Raw genomic sequence first — 21559 nt, 5'->3', positions numbered from 1 at the left:
ACAGTATCAGTCAAAATATATGGAACAGCAGTTTTCAAGAAACTGGATATCAGTAAAAGAGATTCCCTGAGAAAAAGGAGTGAACACGTGAACCTTACAGTTGTGCTCACTTAGAGCATTGAGAGTTTCCAGGCTTTGGCACAGGGAGGAGTAACCCAGGCAGGTTGAGCTGAAGAGAGAGAGCTGAGAGTCTAGCCAACAAGATGGCCAGTGTTCGCACAACAGAGCACCAGAGAAGAGAGAGCTACACACAGAGAGAACCCCAGAGATCTGCAGCAGCTTCCCTTCAAGTAAGTGTCAGAGTAACGATCAGTGCATACATGTGAGGGAGCTCCCCAATGTCAGGGAAAAGAATAATCCAGAAGGATTAAAAGGAACAGGATCAGGCACTCACAGAGGGCCAGCAAGAGTGCCTGTTCCCAACTGCCAAACTTGAAAACCTCGTGAATAATGAGGCGTTGGATACTCAATAATGTTTCAGCTCAGTAGTGGAGACTAGTTAGCACTAGATTGAGCACCATTCCAGAATATCCAAACAAATCATAAAAGCCAGGCCTAAGAGGATCAAACTTTTTCCAAGTAACTTATCTGTGTCTCATTATTGAAACCACCTAGATCTTAAAATCTTTATTGTAGGGCACACAAAGACAAGATGTTTACCAGGAATGGCCATGCCTTGAGTTGGCTTTAGAAGGATGAGAAAATCTCACTTATGCCATCATAAAATCTTTGCTTTGCTCTGTCTTTTTTTGTTTTCCCTCCTCCTTTAGCACTACAAAATGCTCGTTTCTTGAGCCTACTGTAAACTGACGATGTCCAAATAGGCTTTACAGCCATGACTGTACTACAGAACATACATCTCAACTGGTGACTTGGTTTTACAAAATGGTACTGATTTTTTAACAGAAGCATTACTAATTTTTTACCAATTTTCCTGAAATTATTGATTACATATGATTTGTACATGGCCCTTAAAAAGCTCTGACCGGAACAAAACTCGAGCGTTTTAGGAAGGTAAAATATCCAACACCCAACCAGGCAAAATTCAGTGTCGTGCATTCAGTCGGAGGTTACCAGGCACGCAGACTAGGAAAACAGGACCCCGTGGGAAGATGAACGGATCAAGACTGACACAGATGTTACACTTAACAGTGATACTAAAACAGTTATTGTGACTATATTCCATATGTTTAAAAAGTTGAGTAGAGACAGGGATGATACAGTAAACTTACTGAATTAGAGATGAAAAATGAACTGGGGAGGATTAGCAGTAGGTTAACACTGCATATTAGTGAATTTGAAGACATAGCAGTAGAAACTATCCAAAATGAAATGAAAAAAGTCAAGTAAAAAAAAGAAGAAAGAAAGAAAAGTGTATATCAGGGAGCTCTGGGACTACTTCAGGCAGCCTTACATATGTGTAATTGAAGTACCTGATGGCAGGAATAATCAGGAAAATGTTTGAAGAAATAATGACTGAAAATATTCCAGACTTTGTGGAAAGTATAAACTCAAAGATTCTAGAAGTACTACAATCCCCATTGAGAATAAATATAAAGAAAACTATAGGAAGGCACATAATAGTCAAAATGCTCACAATCAGGGATAAAGAGAAAGTCTTAAAAGGAGCCACGGAGTGGGGGACATGTTATATACAGAGGAATAAAGATAAGGATGACAGAAATATTGTAAGCAAGAAGACAGTTGACCAATATCTTTTAGGTAGAAAAAAAAAATCTGAGCTTTATAGCCAGTGAGTGTGTTTCAGAATCAAAGATGAAATAAAGACTTTTCCAGAAATCACCAGCAGACACACACTACAAATTTTTTTTTTTTAATTCGTCACCATGAGACTCACACTGCAAAAATGTTCAAGGAAGTCCTTCAGCCAAAAGAAAAATGTCTATATGAAGGCATGGAGAGTATCAAAAATGGTAATTACATAGCTAAGTATATAAAATTATTTAAACCTTTTTAAGAGATTGACTGTTTATATAAAAATAATGTATTTAGGGATTTATAAATGTATAAGTAAAATATAACGATAACAAAGGCTAGGAATTGAGAAATGAAAGTAATACTTTCATAAGTTTCTTATATTGTATGTGAAGTGATATGTGAAGGTAGACTGTGATAAGGTGAAGATGTATACTATAAACTTTTGAGCAACCAGTAAAATAACAGATGAGTTATAAGAAATAAGCCAACAAAGGTGGTAAAACTGAATCATAAAAAATACTAATCCAGAAGAAACCAAAATAAAACTAGTTGTTATTTAGTTGGTTCTGACTCATCTAAAAGAAGGCAGAGAAAAAAGGAAAAAGTGAATGAAGGACAAATAAGATACGTAGAAACCAAATGATAGATTTAAACCTATCTATATTTTATTTATTTATTTATTTTTATATTTTATATTAAATGTAGGAAACCCTGGTGGTTTTTTATATTTTATTTATTTATTTTTATATTTTATATTAAATGTAGGAAACCCTGGTGGTGTAGAGGTTAAGAGCTATGGCTGCTAACCAGAAAACATTGGCAGTTCAAATCCACCAGGCACCCCTTGGAAATCCTACAGGGCAGTTCTACTGTGTCCTATACAATCACTAAGAGTTGGAATCCACTTGACGGCAGTGGGTTTGGTTTATATTAAATGTAAATGTCTGAAAACCCCCAATTAAAGGGCAGAGATTACTGATTAAAAATGTGGGAACCAACTACGTTCTGCTTACAAGAAATGCATCTTAACTGTGAAGGCATAAATTAAAAATAAAAGGATGAAAAAAGCATTACCATGATAACACTATTCAGAAGAAAGCTACAATGCCTATGTTAATATCAGACAAAGTAAGATTCAGAGCAAAGAACATTGCCAGTGATAAAAAAGCCTATTTTGGCTATTTCATAATAATAAAACAGTAAATCAAGAGGATGTGACAGTCCTCAATGTTTAATGACATAATAGCAGAGGTTCAAAATACAAAAGCAAAACCTGATAGAACTGCAATGAGTGGAAAAGTCCACAATCATAGTGAAAACTGCCAATAGCCCTATCTTGATAACTGATAGAACAAGAAGACAGAAAATTCGGATGGCTATAGAAGATTTGAACAATATCAGTCACCTTGACCTGATTTACATTTTTAGAACACTGTCAAACAACCACTTGTTGCCCCACTTCCATGTCAGTTTGTCATACTGCAGTGGCTTGCGTGTTGCTGTGATGCTTTGTTATGCCACTGATATTTCAAATACCATCAAGGTCACCCAGGGGGACATGTTTCAGCAGAGCTTCCAGACTAAGATACTAGGAAAAAGGACCTGGTGGTCTACTTCTGAAAAAATTGCAGCTGAAAACCTTATGAATTACAGGAAAACATTGTCTGACATTGTGCCAGAAGATGAGCTTCTCAGATTGGAAGGCATTCAAAATACAACTGGTGATGAGCTGCCTCCTCAAAGTAGAGTTGACCTTAATGACATGAATGGAGTAAAGCTTTCAGGACCTTCATTTGCTGATGTGGCACAACTCAAAATGAGAAGAAACAGCTGCAAACATCCATCAATAATCAGAATGTGGAATGTGCGAAGTGTGAATCTAGGAACTTTGGAAGTTGTCAAAAATGAGCTAGAACACGTAGAGATAGATATACTAGGCAATTTTTTTTTTTTTTTTTTTTTGTGAGCTGAAATGGACTGGTACTGGCCATTTTGAATTGGACAGTCATGGTCTACTATGCCAGCAATGACGATTGAAGAGGAATGGTGTTGCGTCATCATCAAAAGGAATACTTCAAGATCTATCCTGAAGTACAGTGCTGTCAGTGATGGGATACTATCGATACACCTTCAAGGAATACCAGTTAATTATTATTCACATTTATGCACCAGCCACTAATGCCAAAGATGAATAAATTGAAGATTTTTACCAACTTCATCAGTCTAAAATAGATTAAACATGTAATCAAGATGCATTGATATCTGCTGGTGATTAGAATAAATGTCAAATAAAAGTTAGAAAAGAAGAAGGATCAATAGTTGGAAAATATGGCCTTGGTGATAGAATTGCTGCCAGAGATCGCATGATAGGATTTTGCAAGACATCGAGTTATTCATTGCAAATACCCTTTTTCAACAACAAACGGCAACTATACACGTGGACCTCTCCAGATGGAATATACAGGAATCAAATTGACTATATCTATGGAAAGAGACAATGGAGAATCTCAGTATCACCGGTCATAAAGGCCAGGGCCCTGCTGTGGAATAAACCATCAATTGCTCATATGCAAGTTCGAGTTGAAGGTGAAGAAAATTAGAGCAAGTCCACAAGAGCCAAAATATGACCTTGAGTATATCCCACCTGAATTTAGAGACCGTCTCAAGAATAGATTCAACGCATTAAACACTAATGACCAAAGACCAGACAAACTGTGGGATGACATCAAGGACATCGTACATGAAAAAAGGAAAAGATCAATAAAAAGACAGGAAATAAAGGAAAGACCAAAATGGATGTCAGAAGAGACTCCCAAACTTACTTTTGAACATTAAGCAGCTAAAGCGAATGGAAGAAATGGTGAAGTAAAAGAGCTGAACAGAAGATTTCAAGGGGCAAGTCAAGAAGACAAAGTGAAATGTTATAACGAAACATGCAAAGACCTAGAGTTAGAAAACCAAAAGGGAAGAACACGCTCAGCGTTTCTCAAGCTGAAAAAAAAAAAAAAAAAAACTCAAGTCTTGAGTTGCAATATTGAAGGATTCTGTGGGGAAAATATTGAACAATGCAGGAAGCATCAAAAGAAGGTAGAAGGAATACACAGAGTCACTGTACCAAAAAGAATTAGTCGACATTCAGCCATTTCAGGAAATAACACACGATCAAGAACTGATGGTACTAAAAGAAGAAGTCCAAGCTGCATTAAAGGCATTGGTGAAAAACAAGGGACCAGGAATTGGTGGGATACCAAAAGAGATGTTTCAACAAACAAATGCAGCACTGGAAGTGCTTGCTCATGTATGTCAAGAAATTTGGAGACAGCCACCTGGCCAGCCGGCTGGAAGAGATCCATATTTGTGCCCATTCCCAAGAAAGGTGATCCAACAGAATGTGGAAATTATTAAACAGTATCATTAAAACCAGAAGCAAATAAAATTTTGTGAAGATAATTCAAAAGTGATTGCAGCAGCACATTTTCAGGAAACTGCTAGATATTCAAACCAGATTCAGAAGAGGACATGGAACAAGGGGTATCATTGCTAATGTCAGATGGATCTTGGCTGAAAACAGAGGAAACCAAAAAAATGGTTACTTGTATTTTATTGACTATGCAAAGGCATTTCTGAGTATGTAGATCATATCAAATTATGGGTAACATTGCAAAGAATGGGAATTCCAGAACACTTAATTGTGCTCATGAGGAACCTGTACATAGACCAAGAGGCAGTCTTTCAAACGGAGCAGTACTATGTGGTTGTGTCAGGAAAGGTATATGTCAGGGTTGTAGTCTTTCACCGTACCTATTCAGTCTGGATACTGAGTAAATGATCCAAGGAGCAGAACTGCATGAAGAAGAACACGGCATTAGGATTGGATAAAGACTCATTAACCTGCAATATGCAGGTGACACAGTCTTGCCTGTGAAAATTGAAGAAGACTTGAAGCACTTACTGATGAAGATCAGTATGGGTTACCCCTCAACATAAAGAAAACAAAAATCCTTACAACTGGACCAATAAACAACATCAAGATAAATGGAGAAAAGATTGAAGTTGTCAAGGATTTCATTTCTCTTGGATGCACAGTCAACACCCATGGAAGCAGCAGTCAAGAAAGCAACGTATTACCTTGGGCAAATTTTCTGCAAAATACTTCTTTAAGGTGTTAAAAAACAAAGATGTCAATTTGAAGACTAAAGTGCATCTGACCCAAGGCATGGTATTTTCAATCACCTCATAGGCATGAGAAAGCTAAGGAAGAAGAATTGACGCCTTTGCATTATGGTATTGATGAAGAATATGGAATATACTATAGACTGCCAGAAGAAAGAACAAATCTGTCTTGGAAGAAGTACAACCAGAACGCTCCTTAGAAGCAAGGATGGCGAGACTATGTATCACATACTTTGGACATGTTATCAGGAGGGATCAGTCCCTGGAGAAGGACATCATGCTTGGTAAAGTAGAGGGTCAACGAAAAAGAGGAAGACCCTCAAGATGGATTGACACAGTAGCTGCAACAGTGGGCTCAAGCACAGCAACGTCCGTGAGAATGGTGCAGGACCAGGCAGTGTTTCATTCTGTTGTACAGAACTCTAATGAGAGAAATCAAAGATCTAAATAAATGGAGAGATATTCTATGCTCAGGTCTCAATATTGTTACAATGTCAGTTCTTCCCAACTCAATGTATAGATTCAGTGTAATCCCAGTCAAAATCCCAGCAGGTCCTTTGTGGATGTTAATAAACAGATCCTAAAGTTCATATGGAAAGGTAAAAAGACCCAGAAGTGCCAACACAACATTGAAGAAGAACACAGTTGGAGAAGTGACACTACAATCCTCTGACTGGTATTTGTGGAATAGACAAATAGATCAATGGAATAGATCTAGAGAGCCCAGAAAGAGACCCAAACAAATATAGTCAACTGATACTTGACAAAGAAGAAAGGGAATTTAATGGAGAAAGCATAGCCTTTTTAACACATGATGCTGGAACAACTACATATTAATATGCCAGAAAATGAATCTAGATACTGACCTTATACCTTTCTTCAGAATTTACTCAAAATGGATTATTGATTTAAGTATAAGACATAAAACTAAATCTTCTAGAAGAAAGCATGGGAGAAAATCTAGATAACTTTGGTTTAGTCAATGAGTTTTCAGGTAAAACAAAAGTGTGATCTGTGAAAGAAAAGATTGGACTTCATTAAAGTAAAAAAACTGCTATGTTTTATGCTTCCTCTATGAAGACACTGCTAAGAGAATACAAAGATAACCACAGACTAGGAGAAAATATTTATAAAACATTTAATTGTATTGAATTGTATCCAAAATGTATAAAAACTCAACAATAAAAAAGCAGCCCAAAAAAGTAGGCAAAAGATCTGAACAGACAACTCACTGAAGAAGATATATAAGTGGCAAATAAGTATATTAAAAATGTGCACCATCATTTGTCATTAGGAAAACAGCAAGAAGATAGCAGTATACACACCCATTAGAATGGCTAAAATCCAAAACACAGTACCAAATTTGGTGAGAATTATAGAGCAACAGAAACTCTCATTCATTGTTGGCAGGAATGCAAAATGGTACAGTCACTCTGTAAGACAGTTTGTCAGGTTCTTACAAAGCTAAACAAAATCTTAACCTATGATCCAGCAATCATGCTCCTTGGTATTCACTCAAATGAGTCGAAAACTTACGTTCGTACAAAAACATGCACAAAAATGTTGGTAACAGCTTTACTCCAAATTGCCAAAACTTGGAAGCAGCCAAGATGCTCATCAATGAATGAATGGATAAACAAACGGTGGTGTATCTATACAATGAAATATTAACGAAAAAAAGAAACGATCTAACAAGCCACCAAAAACTATGAAGGAACCTTAAATGCATAAAGCTAAGTGAAAAAAGCCGGTCTCTATGATTCCAACTATATGGCATTCTGGAAAAGGCGTAACTGTAAAGACAGTAAAATGATCAGTGGTTGTCAAGGGTTTGGGGAGTGGGTGAAGGGGGAATGGCAGGTTGAATAGGTCAAGCACCAAGGATCTTCAGGGTAGTGAAACTATTCCATATGATACTATGATGATAGATACGTGACATTTTGTATTTATCCAAACCCGTAGAACTGTACAATAGAATGACCCCTAATGTAAACTGTGGACTTCAATAAACACATATCAATGTTGGGTTATCGGTGGTACAAATGTACTACTCTAACACAAGATGTTAATAATATGGGAAACGAGTGGGGAGGAGGACAGTTGGTATATGAGAACTCTGTACTTTCTGCTCAGTTTTTCTGTAAACCCAAAACTGTTCTAAAAACTGAAATCTACTAACTAAAAGTAAAAATAGTAGAAAACCCTTGTGACTTGGGATTAGTAAGCATTTCTTAGATTCTTAGATATGACACTAGAAATATAATCCATAGAATAAGAAACTGATAAACTGGACTTCATCAAAATTAAATATCTGCCCTTCTAAGACACTGTTAAGAAAATAAAAAGAGAAGCCAAAGACTGGGGAAAAATTAAAAAAAAAAATTTCTAAAGCATAGATCTTACTAAGTGCTTGTATCCAGACTATATAAAACCAAAAACCCGTTGCCATCAAGTTGATTCTGACTCATAGCAATCTTGTAGGACGTAGGGTTTCCAAGGGCTGGCTGGTGGATTTGAACTGCTGACCTTTTGGTTAGCAGCTGAGTTCTTAACCAGTGTGCCACAAGGGCTCCAGAATATATAGAGAACTCTTAAAATTCAATAAAAAGAGAAGCAACCCAATTTGAAAAATGGGCAAAAAAAAAAAAAACCAACCCACTTTGAAAGAAGATAAATGGATGGCAAATTATACTTGAAAAGATAGATGCTCAGTGACATTAGTCAGTAGGGAGATACCATTACACACCTGTTAAAATGGCTAAAATTTAAATATTAACCGAAGCGTTAAAGAGGATGTAGAAGGATTGGGTCTCTCATACACTACTGCAGGAATGTAAAATAGTACAGCCACCTTTGGAAAAAAGTGTGGCAGTTTCGTTAAAAGCTAAACATGTAGCCACTTTATTATCCAGTGGTTCCACTCTTAGGTATTTGTCCAAGAGAAATGAAGGCGCATGTCCACACAAAGACTTGTCCATTGACAGTTGAATAGATAAGCATGGTGTGGTATATCAATACAGTAGGATACTACTCAGCAGTAAACAGGCATGACTATTCATACACAAGACGATATAGATGAACATCATAATAGTTGTACTGAGTGAAAGAAACATAAAAAAGAATATGTACTGTATGACTCCATTTGTATGAAATTCTAGAAAATGCAAACTAATTTCTAGTGACAAAAAGCAGATCAGTGGTTGCTAGGATGGGGTGTCAAGAAGGGCTGGGAGGGAGGGACTACAAAGATATACAGGGAAACTTGGAGGGCTGATGGATATGTTCACTAACTTGATTGTGGTAGTGAAATATATCAAAATTTATCAAATCGTATGCTTTAAAATATGTGCATTTTATTGTATATCAAGTGTAATAAAGCTGTTAAAAATTAAAAAATAATCAGGACTTGAGGAGTGCTTTGATGTGGGATAAGATAAAATGATCAGTCAGGTATGACACCCTAGTTTTCTAAATTAGATGATTAGATGGCCTGTAGTATAACCAAAGCAAAGAATATAGAAGGAGTTGGTTTTGTGAGACGTGATGAATTCAGTCTTGGTCATGTAGATCACAGATTGATGTGTTCAGCAGGCGATGAAATATGAGTTGGAAGTGTCTGGAAAAGGTCTGGATTAGAGTTATAGATTGTTAAGTGGTAGTTAAAACCGTGAGAGGTGAATTCAATGGAAAATGAGCAGAATGAGAAAAGAAGTAGGCAGAAAATTAAGTACTGGGAAACAACCTTTAAAGGACATACTTGGGAAGGAAAACCCGTGAAGGAGACTAAGAAAAAATGTTTAAAAATCTATGGACGAGGGATGGGGAGAGGAGGACCAGAAGATCATAGTATTTCAAAAACTGAGTGGGTAGAGAGTATCAGGTATAAACAGAGAGGTCAAGGATAATTTCATAAAGTCAAAAACGTGACTCCTATGCAAATATACTATTAATTCATATAAAAAATTTTATTCAACTTATTAATTAATGAGGTAACTTGTAAGATGTTAATACAGGTTTAAAAGAGAATCCAAGGGAGGGGAATTTATAGAGTTGGTCTGTCAAAGGAATACAGATTGACTTTGCTGTACAAACAAAACTGGTTCATGCCTCACAAAGTAATACACAGTAACCTCTAAGCTACCTTTTCTCCTGGACAGAGGTCATTTATATTGCTCTCAGATAAGGTAAGAATCATAGCATTATCACTTTTCTACAAGCCAACCTTTACTTTCAAAGAATTGTAAAATATCCCAGTCCATAGTGAATAGATAGTCAAACAAAAGCATGTTGTGTGCCGTCGAGTTGATTCTGACTCATAGGAATATTATAGGACAGGGTAGAAGTGCTCTAGTTTCTTAGGCTGTAATCTTTAAAGGAGCAGATTGTCAGGTCTTTTCTCCTGTGGAGCCGCTGGTGGGTTCTAACCTCCAGTGTTCTGGTTAGCTGCCAAGTGCTTAACCATTGTACCACCAGGGCTCCTTAAACGAAGGTATACACCCCTGGAAAATCATATACTCCTCAAGGAGGTGAGTGAAAGAAAGGGTACCCAGTAATCCCTTTGACTATAAGTTTTGGATAATTTTTCATGATATTAGTACTGCAAGATGAGGTTTTGTTAGTGTAATGAAATACCAAAGGAAAGATAAAGTTCTTTCTAAATTAAGCACATGGTAGTTCAATTGCTATAGCATTTTTGTCTTCATACATCATTAAGCAATTAACCACATGCTGCCTGGTGAATTTCCACTTATTGTTGTCTTCGAGTTTTTGAATCACCTGTTATTTGATATTTTGCACATGTATTCTAATTTGATGCAGGTTCCTCTGAGAAAAGGACCCTTGGCTACTTTGCATTCCCTATTGTACCTAGCACAGTGCTTTGTACACAGTAGGGGCTCAATAAATATTAATTGATTTAATTGGATATATTCTTCAAAGCAAGCTATACATTTAAAGAATTGATTATTTTTATGAATGAAGCTACAGTCAGGCATCAAGCTGCTGGACCTTTTATGTTTAATTTGTTGTGATACCTGTGCATCAATTAATGATGGTACATTCTTTATTTTTTTTCTACTAGTGGTGATTTACTGAGAATAGAAGGAAAACACCTGCATTCAATTTTAGATGAAGTTGTTTTCAAGCTTTTGTCTACTCCTAGTCCTGTCATAAGAAGTACAGCTACAAAGCTCCTACTGTTGATGGCTGAATCGCATCAGGAAATTTTGATTTTATTGAGACTAAGTGACTGCTACAGAGGTACTGCATACATTCTTTTCTTGGGATTCTCAAAAAGAAAGTTTTTATTGATGGTTTATGCAAAGCAAAAATCATAAGTTTTGAAAAATAAATATCTTAAGTGTGCAAGTAAAACCATATTGCAACAGGTACCAGTTCAGGGAAAACTCTTTATGTAATCAGGCTGTCTTCATGTCTCAGCAGATGGCATGTGTTGTTTTGTTGATGAGGTTACAATGAATATTTACTCCTGACACATAGATTGTGTGTTGAATATACCATATTGTTGCTATTGCTAGTTGCCGTTGAGTCAATTCTGTGTCATAGTGACCCCGTGTATATACCATATGGTGTAGTAAACTAATGACCAAAAAGACCTGTGACCTTGTCAGGACTAACTAGTGAAGAAAAGAAGCATGTGCTTAAGAAGCTGACAATCCTTTTGTTCTAAAATCAGGTAATAATTACTGTTAAAACTTCTTCACTACCTTCCCTCGAAAAATAAACACATCTTGCTTACCTCTAAAATAAACACCTATCTGAATAAAAAGTCAGAAAGAGCTCAGTGAGTTACCTTTCCCCATGTAATAGCTTTCAATTAACTAAGCATTTACTAAGGATCAGGAACTGCTCTATATACTTTATTTTTTATTGTTCTTTAGATGAAAGTTTACAGAGCAAACTAGTTTTCTCATTAAACAATTAATGCACATACCGTTCTCTGACATTGGTTGCCAATCCTATAACATGTCAACACCCTCCCCTTCTTGAACTTGGATTCCCCATTACCAGCTTTCCTGCCCCCTCCTGCCTTCTTATTCTTGCACCTGGGCTGGTGTGCTCATTTGGTCTCGCCTTGTTTTGTGGGCTGGTCTAATCTTTGGCTGAAGGGTGGACCTCAGGAGTGACTTCATTACTGAGCTAAAAAGGTGTCCGGGGTTCATACTTTTCGGTTTTCTTCAATCTCTGTCAGACCAGTAAGTCTGGTCTTTTTGTGTGTGTGTCTGAGTTAGGATTTTATTCTGTATTTTTTCCAGCTCTGTCTGGAACCCTTTGTTGTGATCCATGTCAAAGCAGATGGTGGTGGTACCTGGGCAGCCATCTAGTTGTACTGGACTCAGTCTGGTGGAGGCTGTGGTAGTTGTGGTCCATTAGTCCTTTGGACTAATCTTTCCCTTTTTTCTTTGGTTTTCTTCACTCTCTCTTGTTCCACAAACAGGGTGAGACCAGTGGAGTGAGGATCTGAGATGGGCGCTCACAAGCTTTTAAGACCCCAGGCGCGCTACTCACCAAAGTAGAATGTTCTGCATGCTTTACATGCACTAAGATATTTGATCTTCATAACAGATTTGTGAGATAAATACTTTTATCATTTTATAGACATGGAAACAGACTTGAAAAATCAGGTAATTTATTCAAGATCACACAGATAATGTTTTTGCTTTTTTCAATAGCCAAGCAAAGTTCTATGTTAACTTTGTTTTATTCTTTGGTGACCGGAGCCATGTATTAATTGCAATACATTTTCTTAATCAACATGGTCAGTAAATGGGTTTCCAGTTCATTAAATATACTTTATTAGAAATACAGGGTTTTATTATATGAAGAGTTTTTTTTTTTTAATTTTTATTGTGCTTTAAGTGAAAGTTTACAAATCAAGTCAATCTCTCATACAAAAATTTATATACACCTCGCTATATACTCCTAATTGCTCTCCCCCTAATGAGACAGCCTGCTCCTTCCCTCCACTCTTTCTTTTCGTGTCCATTCCGCCAGCTTCTGACCCCCTCTGCCCTCCCATCTCCCCTCCAGACAGGAGATGTCAGCATAGTCTCAAGTGTCTACCTGATCCAAGAAGCTCATTCTTCAGCATCTTTTTCTATCCCATTGTCCTGTCCAATCCCTGTCTGAAGAGCTGGCTTTGGGAATGGTTCATGTCTTGGGCTAACAGAAGGTCTGGGGGCCATGCCCACCGGGGTCCTTCTAGTCTCAGTCAGACCATGAAGTCTGGTCTTTTGATGAGAATTTGGGGTCTGCATCCCACTGCTCTCCTGCTCCCTCAGGGGTTCTCTGTTGTGTTCCCTGTCAGGGTAGTCATCGGTTATAGCTGGGCACCATCTAGTTCTTCTGGTCTCAGGCTGATGTAGTCTCTGGTTTATCTGGCCCTTTCTGTCTCTTGGGCTCATAATTACCTTGTGTCCTTGGAATTCTTCATTCTCCTTTGCTCCAGGTGGGTTGAGAGCAATTGATGCTTAGATGGCTGCTTCCTAGTGTTTAAGACCCCAGACACCACTGTCCAAAGTGGGTTGCAGAATGTTTTCTTAATAGATTTTACTATCCCAGTTGACCTAGATGTCCCCTGAAACCATGGTCCCCAAACCCCCACCACTGCTATACTGGCCTTTGAAACATTCAGTTTATTCAGGAAGCTTCTTTGATTTTGGTTTAATCCAGGTGTGCTGACCTCCCCTGTATTGTGTGTTGTCTTTCCCTTTACCTAAAGTAGTTCTTATCTACTATCTAATTAGTGAACCCCTCTCCTTCCCTCTCTCCCTCCTCTCTCTCGTAACCATCAAAGAATATTCTCTTCTCTGTTTAAACTGTTTCTCCAGTTCTTATAATAGTGGTCTTACACAATATTTGTCCTTTTGCAACTGACTAATTTCACTCAGTTTAATGCGTTCCAGGTTCCTCCGTGTTATGAAATGTTTCACAGACTCACCCACATTCTCATTGATGTGTAGTATTCCATTGTGTGAATACACCATAATTTATCCATTCATCTGTTGATGAGCACCTTGGTTGCTTCCATCTTTTTGCTATTGTAAACAGTGCTGCAGTGTACATGGGTGTCCATATATCTGTTCATGTAAAGGCTCTTGTTTCTCTAGGATATATTCCAAGGTGTGGGATTGCTGGATCGTATGGTAGCTCCATTTCTAGTTTTTTAAGGAAGCACCAAATCGATTTCCAAAGTGGCTGTACCATTTTACATTCCCACCAGCAGTGTATAAGTGTGCCAGTCTCTCTACAATCTCTCCAGCATTTATTGTGTTTTTTGGATTAATGCCAGCCTTGTTGGAGTGAGGTGGAATCTCATTGTAGTTTTGATTTGCATTTTTGTAATGGCTAATATCCTCATGTATCTGTTAGCTACCTGAATGTCTTCTTCAGTGAAGTGTCTGTTCATATCTTTTGCCCATTTTTCAATGTCTTTTCGTAGTTGAGTTTTTTCAGTGTCATGTAGATTTTAGAGATCAGGTACTGATTGGAAATGTCATAGCTAAAAACTTTTTCCTAGTCTGTAGGTAATCTTTTTACTCTTTTGGTGAAGTCTTTGGATGAGCATAGGCGTTTGATTTAAAAAAAAAAAAATTTTTTTTTTTTTTTTACCCAGTTACCTAGTTTTCCTTCTGCATTGTTACAAATGTTTTGTATACTGTTTATGCCATGTGTTAGGGCTCTTAACATTGTCCATATTTTTTCATCCATGATCTTTATCGTTTCAGATTTTATATTTAGGTCTTTGATCCATTTTGAGTTCATTTTTGTGCATGGTTGAGGTATGGGTCTTGTTTCATTTTTTTGCAGATGGATATCCAGTTATGCCAGCATTATTTGTTAAAGAGACTGTTTTTTCCCCACTTATGTGGGGATTTTTAAAGATTAGAGTATTATATGCTGCATTTAACGCCAAAACAATTAAGATGGTCTTTTAATAATTCTTGATGATTATAGAAACACTTTAGTAACTTACCTTGCATCAGTTATTACTGTGGAAGTTATAATTATTTATGAATTGTAGGATTAGAGAGGGAGAGAAAATGCTGTTGATATTGTACAGAAATATAAATGTCCAACAGAGCTTGTTGTAGAGTAATTCACATTAACAATTTCTCCCTTTCTTTGACTTATGTCTTAATGGCAGGAGTTAACTCAGGTTCCTCAGGATATTTTAAAATTATTAACACTGCTGAGAACTTGGGTTCATGGATAAGAATCAGCATAAGTCCAATCGCCAAAAATTTGAAGATTAATCAAATCCCCACTTTCCCACTTCTTAGTCATCTGTGACACCAGCTGCCCACGTGGCACTCCCTCTCTGCCTCTAGCCACCCAGAGCTAGGTCAGAGCTCACAAGTTGACTCTGTCCTTCAGAGTGCCAAATAGGCAGACAGTAGCCACAAATTCGAGAGTTGACACACTACCCTTACTTCCGACCTACTGGCTGTGAGGTTGAGGTTTCCCCACTACCCAGTCACAAGTTTGGGTTCCTCCTCTGGCCCTCAGTACTTGTTTGGGTTTGTTAATTTGCTGGAATGACTCACAGAAGTCATAGAAAGTACTATACTTAAGACTACAGATTTACTATAGCAAAAGGATAAGGAAGAGACACATGATTGAGATCTGAGAGGGTCCTGTCTTAGGCTTTATTCTCTAGAGAAGCAAAACCAGTGAAGCATATAAATATATATATAGAAAGATTTATATCAAGGAAATGGCTCACGTGATTGTGGAGGCTGGAATGTCCCAAGTCCATGGATCAGCGTAGAGGCTTCTCCTGATTCAAATAGCCATAGGGGCTGGAGAACCCATAATCAGCAGGTCAGAGAGCAGGGCTCTTACAGGCTGTGAAGATCAGCGAATCCTAAGATTGGCAAACAAGACCGTTGGTAAGCTGCTAGCTCAAGTCCCAAGAACTGGAGGTCAGACGAACAGGAGACAGCTGCAGGAGCCAGTGCAGGCAAAAGCCAGAACCTCTGTTTATATTTGGATGCAGGACACACGCCCAAGGAAACTGCCTTTCAACTGACTGGCCACTCACAGCAGATCCTATCATGGGGGTGATCGCATATCAAATCTCAGCAGGGAAGTGATCACAGTATACAACTACCAAAACACTGAGAATCATGGTCCAGCCAAGTTGACACATAATCTTAACCATCACAGGTTCCAACATGGAGCTTCCTTGTCCCAAAGGACATGAAAAGGACGTCAAGAGAAAAGAAAAAGGAAATTCGTTTGATTAATCTTTGCGTGACAATGGATCATTTTTATGTGACCTTTCTTGCCATAGTCTTTGAACTCCCACCCAAGTGATTAAGTGGGACTATGTAAATAAGGTAATTGTGGTCCACCAAGGGGACTGGATAGCTTGCTAATAATGCAAATAAAGTGCATGGCACCCGTGTATAGGTGGGATCATGCAAATAAGGTATGTAGAACCCTAACAAGGGAATTGGTCAGTTTTGCCATTCTGTTAGGCTTAAAATGAGCCATCCCAGAGGTGGAAGGAGAGGTTCTCACCACCACCAAGAAAGAGCAGGGAATAGAGCGTACGCTTTGGACCCGGGATCCCTGTGCTGAAAAGCTCCTGGAACCAGGAGACCAAGAGAAAGCTGTAATACTGAATACGGCAAGACACAGCTGCAGAGTGATGGTGGCAGCAGAGACAGGAGACCTGCAGGAGACCAGCACAGTGGGCTTTAGGGCCACAGAGTGAGAAAGCTGATTATCTTTAGGCAGGAGACCTGCTGGCAAAGTAGGGTGCCTCTGGGCATTTGGTAGAGCTAGGTTTGCCTACTCCTAGAGCTAGAGCTGAGCACCTTCAGGCCGAGGCTCACTGGCAGAGTGGGGGTGCCTCTGAGCACTTTTCAGTGAGCTAAAAGAGCTTTGTAACACTTGCCCGAGCAGGACAGAGGCCAGGCCAAGGGCCAGAAAGAGACCTGCCTGTAGGCATGGCTGACAAGAGACTGTCCTGATTGAAGAGCTGTATCCTGAGCATTCCTGAACCAGAATTGTAACCTGTTACCTTCCTAATAAACCACGTAACTGTGAGTATGATCTGTGAGTTCTGCGTGGCCACTGCAACAAATTATCAAACCAAACAGAGAACTAGAGAATGCCCTGGGCAGGACGGTTGATGTCAGAATTGGTAAAGATGGCAGGGTGAGGAGGTATGTTGGACCTCTCCCTCATAGGAATCAGCCTTGGGCTGTTGATCTTGATTCCCTTTCCGCTTTGTGAAGTTAGAGGAGGTCAGACCCCCCAGTCATTTTTACAAACATGTTTGTTTCTAAACCTGACCTTTTAACCTCAAATTAGTACTGATTAGATAATAAAATTATATTTCTATTGTTAATAGTTATATCCCTGTTATTCCATTTCAGGACTCAGAAGTTTACTGACTAAACAGGAAGCTGGGACAGAGCTTAGTCAAGAACTGAGACAGCTTCTTGACCTTTTAAGTCCTAAGGTCTGTCAGGACGTACAAGAGCAGGTATTACATTATAAAAATAATTTGTATGATATTTGCTGACTGAATTAAACCTCAATTTTCCTTAAATGCGCCTCACTTTCTTCTCTCAACACTTTAAGCAAAATTCTTCTCTGAAAATAAAAATACCTTTAAAGTTTCTCTCTCTGTCATTCAGCCTGCCTACAAACATAATTTCAGCCTCCCATTTATAAGTGTTTATACACACCACTGTATCTATTTCTTTTTCAGAACATCTTATGAAATCTCCACCTCTGATGTTCATCTTTCACCTATAAACTATTTAAACTTGTTTCATTGTTGGTTCCCCCCTCCCAAAAAAAAAAAATCTAATTGTAGCAAAAAATATTTAGATCATATATAGCTAGCCTTCTTATGCTTTGAGATATAATGCTTTTCACCTTTGCGTAAGAAATGGTATTAATAGAAATTATTTAGAATATTGAGGCAGCAAGTTAACATTAATGAATATTTGATCATACTTCCTCTAGTATACTCAATGATGGCTGTAGATAGGCTTCCAATAGAAAGAGCCATATAGCTTTCTGGTATCTAGATGGAAACTTAAAAGAAATTTGGGAAATAGACTTAAATCCAAAATAAATAAATGTATCTTTTAATTTAAAAGGAAATGGATACATTTTGTGTCCAAGACCTAAACCAAAGAAGTAATAAATTTCAAAACACAAGCAAGAACCATGAGAAGAAGATGAGGTAGGCAGGAGAGTGAGGAAGTAACTAGGAAAGAAGAGAGTCTAAGAAGGGGATCCCTTAATACCGTGCATGAAAAGCCTCACAAGTCTTAGACTAATCTCTAAACCGTGTATGTGTGGGACAGATACAAAACAGAGTACCAGAGGCTTATAGACTCGAACAGATATTTGAACTACCACCCCACAAAGGTCAGCCAAACTTACAGTCTGAACCTAACCAAGTTGATTGCCTAGTAAATGAAAACAGTAACATGTTAACTCAAAGTAGACTATAAAAGGTTAGGCATTGTCTTAGTTATCTAGTGCTGCTGTAACAGAAATACCACAAGTGGATGGCTTTAACAAACAAATTTATTCTGTCACAGTTTAGGAGGCTAGAAGTCCAAATTCAGGGTACCAGCCCCAGGGGAAAGCCTTGTCTGTCTGTCAGCTCTGGGGAAAGTTCTCGTCTCCTTTCAACATCTATGGGCTCAGTATTCCTTGAATATCTCCATGTGTCTTGGCATCAATCTTCCCCTGGGTCTAGGAGGTTCTCATAATAGGTCGAAAGGATGCGCCCTGCTCCCAGCTCTTCATTCTTGGTGGTAATCAGGTTCTGCTCACTTCTCTCTCCTTTTATCTCTTGTAAGATATAAGGTGATGCAGGTCACACCCTAGGGAAACTCCCCTTACATTGGGTTAGGGCTTTGACCAAGGTAAGGGTGTAGAATCCCACCCTAATCCTCTTTAATATAATCTAATCTTGCCTCGTTAGCCACAGACAGAGATTAGGATTTACGACATATAGAAAAATTACATCAATTACAAAATGGAGGACAACCACACAATACTGGAAATCATGGCATATCCAAGTTGACACATATTTTTGGGGGACACAGTTCAATCCATGACAAGCATGCATATTGCAGTCCCAAAGGAACCTCTAAAAATAATACAAAAAGATCTTGCCTAAAAAGTCAGTTGTTGCTGTGTGCTGCCAGGTCAATTCTGACTCATAAAGACCCTGTGAGAAAGAGTAGACCTGCCCCATAGGATTTCTTAGGCTGCAGTCTTTACAGGAACAAATTCGCCAGGTCTTTTTTTCCTTGGAGCTGATGGTGGGTTTGAACTGCTCACATTCAGTTAGCAGCCAAGTACTTAACCATTGTGCCACCAGTTCTCCTTAAAAAGTCAGTAGATAATTAAAATAGAATGCTAAGAAATAATTAAAATACAATACTAAGAAATTTTGGATTCTTTAATAAAAAAAAAGAATCAAAAATAAGGCAGCAAAGGGGAAACAATAACAAAAAATAAAATGGTAGACCTAACCTGAAACATCAATAGTTGCACTAATGTAATTATTAAAAGTAGAAGTTGTCAGAGTATATCAAAAAGCAAAATCTCACTATATGCTGCCTCTAAGAGATACCTTTTACTATAAAGACAGTTTGTAAGTAAATGGATGAAAAAAGATATCCCACACAAACATTAAGCATAAAAAGGTTTTAGTGGCTATATTAAAGTATCAGATAAAATAGTCTTTGAAATAGAGTATTACCAGAAATAAAGTAGGATGTTTCATAATGATAAAAGGGACCATTCATTAGAAAGGCAACAGTTATTAAATGTGCATGTACCTAATAACAAAAAAATGCAAACCAGTTGCCGTCGAGTGGATTCTGACTCATAACAACCCTGTAGGACAGAGTAAAACTGCCCTCAGGATTTCCAAGGGGCAGCTGGTGGATTCAAACTGCTGACCTTTTTGTTAACAACCTGAGCTCTTAACCACTTTGCCACTAGGGCTCCAGAACATCAAAAAATGACAGAATTAAAGATAGAAATAATTCCACGGTAATAGTTAAGAGTTTTTAACTTTCTCTAATTGATAGAGAAACTAACTAAAACAAACACATAGAAGATCTAACAACACTTATCACGCTATCAACCACCTTGATTTTAAAGACATTTATAGAACGTTACATCCAACTACTGCAGAATTCACATTCTTTTCAATTGTGCTAGGCCATTAAACAGTTGAACAGAATTAAAAGAATTGAAATCACCTAGCACGTGTTGTCTAATAACAACAGAATTAAACTTGAAATCAGTAAGAAGAAGTTATCTAGGAAAACCCCAGATATTTGGAAATTAAATAAGATACTTCTCAGTAATTTATTAAATAATGGATTAAAGAAGTATCACAAGAAAATTAAAAAATATTTTGAACTGACTGTTAATGGAAACACAATATATGAAAATTTGTGGGTTGTAACTACAGCAGTGATTAGGAGGACGTTTATAGTTTTAAAGTAAACTCAAAGTTAAGTATAGTAAGGAGGTAATAAAAGTAGAAATATAAAATGACAGAGAAGGGAAAAAAAAGACAAGCAGTTTTTCTAAAAAAAGTCAAGAGAACTGACTTATTCTCTAATTAGACTGATCAAGAAGAAAAGAGAATATAAATCACCAGTAGAGGAATGAAAAGGATGTTATCACCACAGTTCCTATGTAGGCATTAAAGGAATAATAAGACAGTATTATGAACAATTTTATACCAACACATTTGCAATCTTAGATGAAATGGACACAGTTCTTGAAAAATACCAGAATTGACTCAAAAGGAAACAGAAAACCTGCCCAATATCTGTGTTTTAAAAATTGAATTATCATAAACCCTTCCAAAAAGAAACCTCCTGGTCTAGGTAGTTTCATTGGTGAATTCTATGCATCATTCAAGAAAGAAGTAGTATCAATATTACACGTACTATTTCGGTATACAGAAGAAGTTCAGAACACATTTAGTGAGGTCAGCATAATCCTTATATTGAAATCTGAAAAAGACATACAGCCTTCATCAGAAATCCTAAATAAGATATAAGCTAATTCAGTGCAACAATACATAAAATGTATACTACATCATGATCGAGTAGGATTTATCCCAGGAATTCAATGTTGGTTTAACTACCAAAAATCAGTTTTTCAGTTTATTAACAGTAAAACAGACTATTAACAGAATAATAAGTAGATTTTTTAAATAGATGCATAAAAAGCATTTGATAAAATTCAACGCTCACTCATGATTAAAACTCTGAAAACTAGGCATAGACAGCCACTTCCTCAGTTTGATAATGTACATCTACCAAAACCTACAGATAAGCACATTAAATGATGAAAGACTGAGTATTTTGCCCCTAGGATCAGAAACAAGACAAAGATAACTGTTTACTCAACTTCTATTTATCTTTGTCTTAGAAATCCTACCATTGCAACAAGGCATGATAAAGAAATAAAAGGCATAGAAATCTGAAATGGAGAAGTAAAACTGTCCCTGTCTGCATTTTACATAGAAAATCTCAGCCAGTCTCCCAGAACTAATAAGCAATTTAGCGAGGTCACATGACTGATACTAGATAGATTTACAAAAGTGAATTGTATATTAGAAGCAAATGATTAG

At 37.5% G+C, this 21559-nt stretch overlaps 1 protein-coding gene across 4 annotated transcripts in view; it reads left to right on the top strand.

Annotated features, from left to right (window-relative positions):
* IQCB1 (IQ motif containing B1) overlaps window positions 1–21559 on the top strand; it is an 86439-nt gene that overhangs the window by 27565 nt on the left and 37315 nt on the right. For all 4 annotated transcript variants that reach the window (XR_010322359.1, XM_003412969.4, XM_023551742.2 and 1 more), the window contains exons 7-8: window positions 10973–11151; window positions 17301–17410. Coding sequence is in view for 3 of the 4 variants with exons in the window: in XM_003412969.4 (XP_003413017.2) it covers window positions 10973–11151; window positions 17301–17410 (289 nt within the window). In the remaining variant the exon portion in view is untranslated. The remainder of the gene's footprint in view (window positions 1–10972; window positions 11152–17300; window positions 17411–21559) is intronic.

The sequence above is a fragment of the Loxodonta africana genome, chromosome 1 (assembly GCF_030014295.1).
Source record: "Loxodonta africana isolate mLoxAfr1 chromosome 1, mLoxAfr1.hap2, whole genome shotgun sequence".
In the NCBI taxonomy this organism is placed as follows: Eukaryota; Metazoa; Chordata; class Mammalia; order Proboscidea; family Elephantidae; genus Loxodonta; species Loxodonta africana.
Note: the sequence above shows the minus strand (reverse complement) of the source record. Positions and strands in the feature narration are given on the sequence as shown.